We start from the raw sequence: 10,019 nt of genomic DNA on the forward strand, positions 1-10,019 counted from the left end.
CTCCAAAACATCTTCCCAGGCCAGGCCTCCTGCTTTAGGTCTCTGCGGGGAGGCTCCAAGGTTGAAAACAATTCTCAAAGTTACTTAGAAAGCGAAACAATTGGAAATCACAGAACTTTTTTTTGCTGAGAGTGAAGAAGAAACAATGGCTTATGGAGCCAAAAATAACAAATTAGCAAAGTCAGTATAAACCAAATAGAATCTCAGAATAAACTCTAATATATATTATTGGTAGCATTAGCAAAAATTAAGAAAAACTTGGGGGACTTCTGGGTGGCTCAGTTAAGCGTCCGACTTCGACTCAGGTCATGATGTCACGGTTTGTGAGTTCCAGCCCCGCATCGGGCTCTGTGCTGACAGCTCGGAGCCTGGAGCCTGCTTCAGATTCTGTGTCTCCCTCTCCCTCTGCCCCTCCCTGCTTGTACACTCTCTCTCCCTCAAAAATAAACATTAAAAATATTTTAATAAAAAAAATTATCACTGATAAATTTCTATTCATTATTTTTAAAAAATTCCTCTGTTTATCTAGGAAAAAATTGCTGTTTTTCTCTTAACTTTTTTAAAAGTTTATTTATTTATTTGGGCTCAAACCCACAAACCGTGAGACCATGGCCTGAGCTGAAACTAAGAGTCAGACCCTTAACCAACTGAGCCACTCAGGTACCCCAAGATTGCCATTTTTCAATTTTATTGGTGGAATACCTCGGCTAAGATTTTAAAACATCACTGTTCCACTGGGGTATACTTTGATAGTTCTGGTATAAAACTGTATTAGCTGCGGTATTCTAGAAAGAGTTACAATAGAATTAATGATAGCATGTAATTATGACCTTGAACGTATCATTTGGAGTTTACTCTGATGGTTAGTTGAGAGTTGAGGCACAAGGAAATCAAATGCTACATTCCGTATGTTTGATTTCATTCACGGCTTGAGGGAGAAGGGATTGGAATTGAGACCCGAGACGCTCTCCAGAGTCGCTGCGCAGTGAGTGGGAAGCTGGCCTGTCAGCGTGGGCTGGAGTCACGTCCATCCCATGCTGAGAGAACGGCATCATTGCTAATTGAAACAGTAGAGATGATTACTAAGGCTGTAGCTTGAGAAGCAATATATACCAACACCAGAGGGGAAAGGGCTATTTATTTAGGTAAGTTCACCATCAAATCACTGGACAGAATAAACAACTCATGGAGAAAATCAACGCTTATTACAATCCAAAGGGAACCCATGGTAATTTGCTGATTTCTCTAGGCACTCTCAACGTGATGTGGAGTAAAACTCCCCTAAACGTTTTCTACTGGATGAGCAGCTATGATCGTGAAAAATCCCTCTTTTTGTTCTTGTGGTTGATACCTCTTTTCATGGTTTTCTGAATTATATTTAAGCATGGTACAGTGTATCTGATGTTAGCAAGCACCCAATTTAGCATTAATTTCTCTGGCTGGAAATATGAGCCATATGTTTATGTTAGTAAGAGCAACAGTACGCATTTGATCGTTTCTGAGGAGACTGATATATTTTCATCTCAAAGAGGGAGTTCTGAGAGTTTGTATTCCTTTTTGGGGGGGGGGGAGTTTGTATTCATTTTTGAAGCATCAGCAGCTTTCAGTACAGAGGCCACACAAGTTTTCTGATCTTATTTTATTTAATTTCTCTACTGGTCTGACTCTGATTAGAGGTAAATTAATTGTTACAAATTTGCAGCAGGAGTAGCGGCTACTATTCTTTGACGTGGCTGTATTACTAGATTTCCAGATGGCTGAGATGTTTTCTTTAAGATCCTCAACCCCACTCCATAAAAGCATTTTCACAAGGGTACGGAAATCTGAGCAGCGCATCTTTCCAAGCCCTTTGGCGTGCACACAAACAGCCTTGATTTGGGGAGCCAGCAGGGGGCACGTAAAACAAAAGGAGGGGGGGAATAAAAAGGTTGCACATAGAGTAATTTTAATCCATTCCATTTTTAAATACCACAATAAATTTAATTTTCACAATAAATTAAATAGCCATATTCAGTTTACAAAATAGAATTACTTAGTGTGAAACCAGTATTTACAACAATATACAGTATGTACATGACATTTCTCTTTGTGGACGTAGGACATGGAAGTGAAAGGACTTAACTTTCAAATGTGTGATTGACATGCCACGTGTGACAGACACCATGGGTCTCTACGAGAAAACAATAGTGCAAAATCACCACAGGAACTTTGGAACAGTGTCAAGTTCATGAGACAAGACATTCTTTGAAATAATAAGAAAATAGTATTTTCTGTTTTCATGGCACCAATTCAGTCTCTGAATTAGAGAGCCAGCTTTCCCTTAGAAAAGAACGCATAACTGAATCCTCTACCTCCTGACGCTTCACAGCCGTCGGTGCGTTTTCACACATAATCTTTTGGCTTAAATCTATGAAGATGGCGGGCGACAAATTCTGACTCAAAGGAAGACTAACTCTTTGAGGATAAGCTGAAGTCACTTTCCCCCAATACCACCATCTTTTCTTTTCGTCAATAGCTTAAAAGATGCAACTACTCAGACGGCAAACTTTTGTTTTTTTTTTTTTTTTTGGTCAATTTTCAATAGAAAAAGAATTGATCTTATATTTGGTCACACACTGTGTATGTACAAGTATACATGGAAAAATGACTCGGATAGCTGTGTCTAAGAAAAGTGCATATTTTTAATCGAGGGGAGACATTGTGAGTCTCCAGCCACAACACATAGTGTTATATGACTTATTATCTTAGGGCCAGTTCAATGTCCTCCCAGTGATCTGGTAAAATTTTTGATTGAAAGGGTGAAAAAATTTGCGCAATTTGGTAATGACAGAGGGGTCCACCTCTGGATGAATGCGTCCCTTGCTGCCCGCCAGGCACTTATTAAAGATAATGTTAAATCGCAAGCAGTAAAACCCTCTGGTAGCATTGAAATATAAATTGTATTGACTTATCCTCGGGGGAAGATTTAGGAACTTCTCCACAAGCTGAAGTTCTGGCAGAGGTTCCGTGATGAGGCGATCTCCGTCCACAATGTGGAATTGCTCGATCGGAAAGTATTTTAACCACCTTTCCAGATGTTTGGTGTAGATGCTGGTTCTTACCGCCTTGTATTTTGTGTTCACTTCGCAGGTATTTGGGTCTATTGCCAGCTTCTCAAACTTGTAGTAAGTTTTATTCTTCCTCTCCTTCCCCTCTAGCACCTGAGTGTAATCAGAAATAGCTCTTGTGGTTGGCTCCCTGACAATGATCAACAACTTGATGGATGAGTTCATTTTGTAAATCCTTTCCGGAACCTCTTCCGTGATAAAATATGCTGGGCTCTTTTCAATTGTGATTTGCTGTGGGTAGGAAAAAGGCATCTTTTTCCTATACCACTCAATTCCCTTGGCATAATTCTCATCATTGTCAAAAAAGTGGATTTCTTGAGAGGCTTTGACCACCGCTGGATGGAGGTTCAGCATCTCAAGCAGGGCCCTTGTGCCTCCTTTCCTCACCCCGATGATAATGGCCTTGGGGAGCTGCTGGACCAGGTCATGAAGGCGAACTTGCTCCTTGGAAGTATTGCCCTTCCGGAACTCGTGCAGCAGGCCCCGCTTAAACTGCAGGGCGCGGAGAGGGAATTCGGCCTGGCTGCGGGCTCCGAATCGTCCTTCGATGGGGCAAATGGGTTGTAGCCTGAAAGCAACAGAAAGAGGCTCTTAGAAGCTCATTGCAACTAACTTGTCACTTTTCTGCTTCCCTAGTCAGAGTAGGACTTTAAATGCATACATAAGACTACTGGTTCCCAGCCCGCTGCAATCCATAATGAACATATGTTTGGGAAATTTTATTTTAAGCAACCCTGTATTAAATGGAGCACACGTAATTGATGGGATTATTTTTATTAGTGCTCCTTAAAATTTTTATCCACCAAGCACTTAATTGACTACAGCGTGTACTTATGTTCACAGTACAGGACAGACAAGCGACACCAGCCATACTAATAGCCTTTTCACAGCCCACGAGTTAGCATCATTTAGAAGACGTGAGAGGCAGGAGATTATAATCTTCAGCTGCGAGGCGGAAGGGTGGCTAGGAAGCTGCGTCTTTTGGGTTTCATGTGGTATTATTTTCTTGCAGCTCAGCAGCGTTCATGTGGCTCTTAAAAATCCCTGAGATGTAATCTGGATAGAGGTCCCAGGCTCTGCCCGTGGCTATTTGTATCATCAACCTGCAAAAATCCAATCCTGGCATTTGCTGAGCTTTTTCATTCTATGAGAATTTCTGCCGTTGGCCTTGGGGACAGCTAGACAAGTACTATATTTCTTCTGCTTCTCTTTCTCTTTCTATCTAAAGGGGCCAAGATTATGTTTCTGCTTTGCTGAATGTAGGAACAAACCTCATGCCATCAACAAGTGCTATCTATCACCTACCCCCTCGCCCCCCCGCCCTGGACCAGAAATCAACAAGACTTTGGCAGGGCAGGAAGCCTCAGGTCCTCACTGCCAAACCCATGTAAATTATAGCGCTCAAGCTCGTGAAGGAAGGAATGCGATGGATGGAACCAGAAAGGAGGATTTCCACTTCAACACTGCCCTAAATAATGAACAACCACCACTGCTTTTTACAGAGAGAAAGCTGTGGTAACGATCATAATGATACCAGACTAGAGTCCCGGCTTGATTTGGCATGGCCAATAAATATGGGTGGCAAATTGAGTTTCCTTTTGGGTAACAGTCTGGAATCTAGCTGAAACTCATTATAACATCCCTGAGTTTATCTGAGAAGGCATTTAGCCTTCTTGTTAAAGGGTATAGTATTAGTCAGGACGGCTGTTAAGCCAATCCTCCAACTGAAGCTTCTAGTTACCCTAATTATTTGGAGTCTATGTTCCCCTCTCTGTGGCAATGAGGCTGTCTCTTGCCTTTCCCCAGAGACCCTATTATACCGTTCTTATCTTCTCTGATGTTTATAATTAAAGGGAGAAGAGAAAAACTTCACCAACACATTCCGAAGAATTGAGGGAAAAGGGTTTGGCCTGTCTGTTCAAACATCTGTCATAATGCGTATGGAAAATTACACTCACATATTATTTGTGATGTTTGTTTTTTCTGATTTTAGAAACAACCCACGCTCATTGTGGAAAACGTGAAAATATGGAATATGACAAAAAATAATGGGGTGTGCTATATTACATATTTTAGGGAAGCGTGAATTTTGTGTTTATAGATTCGTTAATAGGATTAATACGCTAGAGTTCTAAATGGAAGATATGAAAGTAGCAACACATACAACGATATTTTTTATTGTCACATTGACTGGGATATTGCAAATTCATCTTTTAGCTCGTCTTGGGTTCTGGTTCAAAATTAAGCCTCAATTCCCTAAGGCATCCATTGAATGTAATGGATGGACTTCTCGCCTGTGCATCCAAAATGAGGCTTGTGCCTTCCTTGGGAGAAATGAAGAGATAGTCAATCCACGCCTTTTCTGTAAGGACTTAATTCTCTTGTGGAACTCTGGCTGAGAGGCTGAAACAGGGCCATTTTCCTTCTTTCCTCCTGTCCTCTTTCTATCTTCCACCTTGGGAGCTCATACCCTGCAGAACAGTTGCTTTTTTGACTTCCTGACTCACAATAGGAGACAATATATTATTTCCCTTTCCTGAAGAGTAGGTTCTGTGCATGGGCCTCAGACATGGGAAAAACATGGAATCTTAGGACCAGGAGGAGCAGAAGTATTGGAGCTCAGCCTCCCTCCCAAAGAGCAGGGTCCTCAGTTACTAAAGGATAGGCCTAAGTAAGTGCGTGTCAATTTTAGGCATCATCTGTTCAAACTCTCAAATGAGAGGTTTCGGGAAAGCCCACCAAACAGTTCAATTCCTTGTAAAAGCTACCCCATTGGAGACTAGAGACCAAGTTAAAAACGAAAAAGTCATCAACTAAGTAACTAATATGTTAATGATCCTTGGATCAATTACTCAATAAAAGGAAAATGATTGGAAGCTAACTAAAGGTATTGAAAGACCTGGACATAAAAATTCCAGTAGGGACCTAGGACAATGGTGCCCACCTCCAAGCTTTTCACTAATAACTAAGTACTACTTTAGAAAACTACTTGAAGTCAGTGATAAGCCTGGATACTACCATTTCTCATAGTCAGCAAACCACTGGGTGGGAAGTTTACTTAGGAATTTTGAATTGAAAAGCATCAGAGGGGTTCACTTTCCCCAAATTGACACTGGCTGAAGGAAAATAAAAACCACTGCAACATTATTTGTTAAATAACCAATTGATAAGCTCTAGAGATTAGAAAAGGAGAACTGTAAGGAAGGTAGTTTTAAGTGTGGCTGCATTTTCATGAAAAATGGAAATTGAATTCCTCAGTCTTTCCGGTGCAAGACTTGATTTTAAAGGGCAAAGAAGGAAACTTTGCATTTCAGAAATTAACTTCTCTGTCCTTTCCAATCATACCAAATGTGGGACAGTCCAGAGCCACTCAATGTCAAGCCAGCTGATATTGCTGGGACTTCTGTAAGACTAGTATCATCTCTCAACTGTTTGCTTATTTACAGCCAAAATGCTGTAAATTTCCTCTCCATGGATTTTCCATTGTTTTCTGGGCAATTACTCTGAGCGACAGCCTCCTCATCTGATGCTTTCAGCTCCTTGAAACCAGACCTAATTAACATGGTTAAAACTCCCCAAGCCTACAGCCATCTTTCCAAGGCAATGGATTCCAAACTTGATGAGCTACTTTACAGGCTCATACATAATCTTAACTCTTGTGGTAGCACACTAATTGCTCACTCATAAATTTCAAAATGAAGATAAATAAATACAACATCACCATTTTGCTATGGCTAGAGGTCAACAACCAGATGCACACAGACCACACCGAGCTCTCGTAAATGACATTTTTACTGCTTTATCCCTTCTCTGAAAACAAATGTCAACACACACAGAATACAAATGGATCTTGACGAACACCTTGGCTTGAGCAACTTGGATCTCTTTTTTTCAAAGGCTCAATAAATCAAAATCAATACTGCAGAAAAGCGTGTTTCCTGGGAATTTTGAGAGAGGAAAACAAATGGATGGATTTAAGATTATGTCCTAGGGAAGTGTAAATCAAGAGACACTTGAAGTCACATGGGCATGAGTATGTGTTTAATTACCTACCTATCCAAGCTCCCAACTCTGGCGACTAGATACAGGAGACTCCCAACGGCAAGGCTTCCCAGCACCAGGAGCTTCTGTCTCAGCCACGCCTGCTGTTTGAATAGCATGGCCCTCCATCAACCTTCAGGACTTCTGCAGCCTGAGAGACAAGGGATAGAAGGGGACTCATCAGCAGTCATCTCTAATAGGCTCTGTGGATTGTCACAAAGCCTTGGAGGGGTGGGAGTACAGGCTGTATGGGAAGTGATGCTTCATGAAGAAAAGATCCCATACCAAACTTAACTATGTTCATGATATAACAGGTATTTACCAAAACTTGTCTTCCTTTTCCTGGCCCATGTTATAAGAGCAAATACTAAACTAGGGGGAAGAGGGGCACCTGGGTGGCTCAGTTGGTTGAGCGACCGACTTCGGCTCAGGTCATGATCTCGCGGTCTGTGAGTTCAACCCCCACGTCAGGCTGTGTGCCAATTGGTCAGAGCCTGGAGCCTCGTCCAGATTCTGTGTCTCCCTTGCTCTACCCCTCCCCACGCATGCTCTGTCTGTGGAATGTAGTGCATGATCTGGTGAGGAGGCTGGAGAAAGGAATCCCAAAAGAGGGAGGTAAGAGCCATATTCATCCAACACACAGTGAATAAATATTTATGGAACATGTCCTATGTGCTATATTGTGTACCAGGTGCTAAAGAGATAGTGGGCAACATGGGAGTCTATGGTCTAGTGGAGAAGAGAGATATTGACTAGCAAACGTAGGATTCACATATATTCACAGGCGGTAATAACAAAGGAACAGGATCCACTGAGAGAGAATAACAGGAGGAACCTATTCAGTCTTTGCTGAAGAAGTGACAGTTGGCCTGACACCCAAGGATGAGAAGCAAGGAGGACAGGGCAACAGCAGAGGAACCAGCATGCACGAAAATAGTGCGGAGGAAAAATGCTTGGCCAGTTTGAGAAGCGAAGGAAGGCTGGCCTGGATGGACATAGGAGCTGAGGGTGGGGAGAGAAAGGGCTGAGGACAAAAGCAGAGAGGAGGCAGTAAGAATGGACTCGATGAGCCTGTGGTTACCACTTCGAACATCTTTCCTTGTGTGTAGGTAAGATGGGGAAGAGAAGGGAAAGAGGTAGTTCAGGAAATTCTCAGATAAACCCTATCTGAGTACAGCAGTGGGCTAGACCTGCTCACTGACGTACAAGAAGAAAAGGCGCTGAGCCCAGAATCTATCTGCTTTGCTCTCTAGGCTGGGGGTTCTCTATCGGGAGCTTGCAGGAACTTTAGGAAATGCACACCTGCTACCACCTTCAGAGATTCCATTTTAACGTGTCTGAATTAATCTTGCATCGTGTGTGTGTGCGTGTGTGTGTGTGTGTGTGTGTGTGTTTTACGGTGGAGTGAATGACACACAAAACTTAGCCATTTTTTACTGTCTTGTTTTCCTCTTCAGATACGAAGTTTAGAAAACTCCCTCCTTAATTTCTTCCTGCTTTGCCTTCTGAGGCACAGGATGCCTCCCTTATTTCTTAACATCTGGGGATATTCTCCTGGCGCATTTCCTATGGTCCATATAGTCTGATTATTCTTCCTCACCCAAGTTATTCTGCCCTCCCGTTTTTGGTTATTTGCTCACCCAGTCCAATCTCTTCTTGAAAGTGCGGGCCCCTCCTTCCGAGGTTCCAGCTTGGAGACTCAGCTTCCATCCGTATTATTATTACTCCCCAGCAGCAGCCTCTGTGCCCTTCAGGCCAGCGTCCTTGCTGCCTCTCATCCCTCTTCGCTCTCATCTCTCTGCTTTTGTCCGCTTCCTCACTGGCCTGGAATGGCTTTCCTACATTTCCTCCAAGACTTTCAGATCCTGTGAATACCTTCCCACGGAGGGTGATCCTGGTGGATGCCGATTTTGGAGGAGGAAATCCCAATATACTGCCCATTAGTGAGGAGGAGTGGGTCAGGCCCATCGTGTCGGTAAGTATGGGAACAGAGGGTAACTGCTGGGCTTAGAGCTAACACGGGAGAGACATTTGCGTGTAGGGGGAGTAAGGCTATGGAGCTACCTCACGGCTTCACTCTGCTCAAGGTTGGCAGGCAGGAAAGAAAAGGACTGAGGAATAATGGAGGCCGCTGAGGAATTAGTCCAAGATTCAGGAGAATGTCACAAGGAAGCTCTCAAAGCTCTCTACTGCAATGCACGTGCCATCTGGTAAACAGTAGGTTATGAAACCAGACTGAGTAGGAGCTACAATTTTTTCTACCGCCACTGAGGATCTTTCATTCTCAAAGGCTCCAATACTCCACCTATAGACTGTCCTTTTATGATAAGTCCAGGTGTTACCATGGAGGCTTTGCTCTGTGGGATAAGCTGTTCCGGCCAGGGCAGCTTATGTCTGAGATGCCTTAAATAGACCCCCTGGGGGTTTCTCTCTCTTTGGGAAACCTCATTCTTGACACATGTGTTTACACTGCCTCCTCTACTTGTGGCAGGCCCATTACACGCCCTCAAGTCTACTCGGGTGCTGAGGAGAACTAAAATTTTTATTCGAGCGCTCAGCTAATATGAATGAGTCATCCATGATGCAGTGCAAAGACCATTGGATTGGGAGTCAAAGACCCCTGAGTAACACTTTGGTTTAGTTTGATAACTGCAACTCTCTGGGTTTGGGTATCCTCATCTGTACGATGAAGATAATGATGTCTATCTCACGGGGTTGTTATGACATGAGCCTTCAGTAAGATAACGCGGGATAGAACTTAATGAATGTCTGGGCACTTGACAAAAATGAAGCATAACAAATACCTTCGGGAGATTGATGTAGTTGTTCTTACAATGCATTTTATTTTTTTATTTTTTTTTCAACGTTTTT

General features: G+C 42.8%; 1 protein-coding gene across 1 annotated transcript; it reads right to left on the minus strand.

Moving 5' to 3' along the window:
• Nucleotides 1–2,663: 2,663 nt before the first annotated feature.
• Nucleotides 2,664–7,293, minus strand: HS3ST5 (heparan sulfate-glucosamine 3-sulfotransferase 5). Its single transcript, XM_049654195.1, has 2 exons — nucleotides 7,161–7,293; nucleotides 2,664–3,675 (listed from the first exon to the last, which is right to left on the minus strand). Exons 1-2 carry the CDS (start codon nucleotides 7,265–7,267, stop codon nucleotides 2,745–2,747), a joined length of 1,038 nt encoding a protein of 345 aa, XP_049510152.1. The 5' UTR covers nucleotides 7,268–7,293; the 3' UTR covers nucleotides 2,664–2,744.
• Nucleotides 7,294–10,019: the final 2,726 nt, after the last annotated feature.

The sequence above is a fragment of the Panthera uncia genome, assembly GCF_023721935.1.
Source record: "Panthera uncia isolate 11264 chromosome B2 unlocalized genomic scaffold, Puncia_PCG_1.0 HiC_scaffold_24, whole genome shotgun sequence".
Taxonomy (NCBI): Eukaryota; Metazoa; Chordata; class Mammalia; order Carnivora; family Felidae; genus Panthera; species Panthera uncia.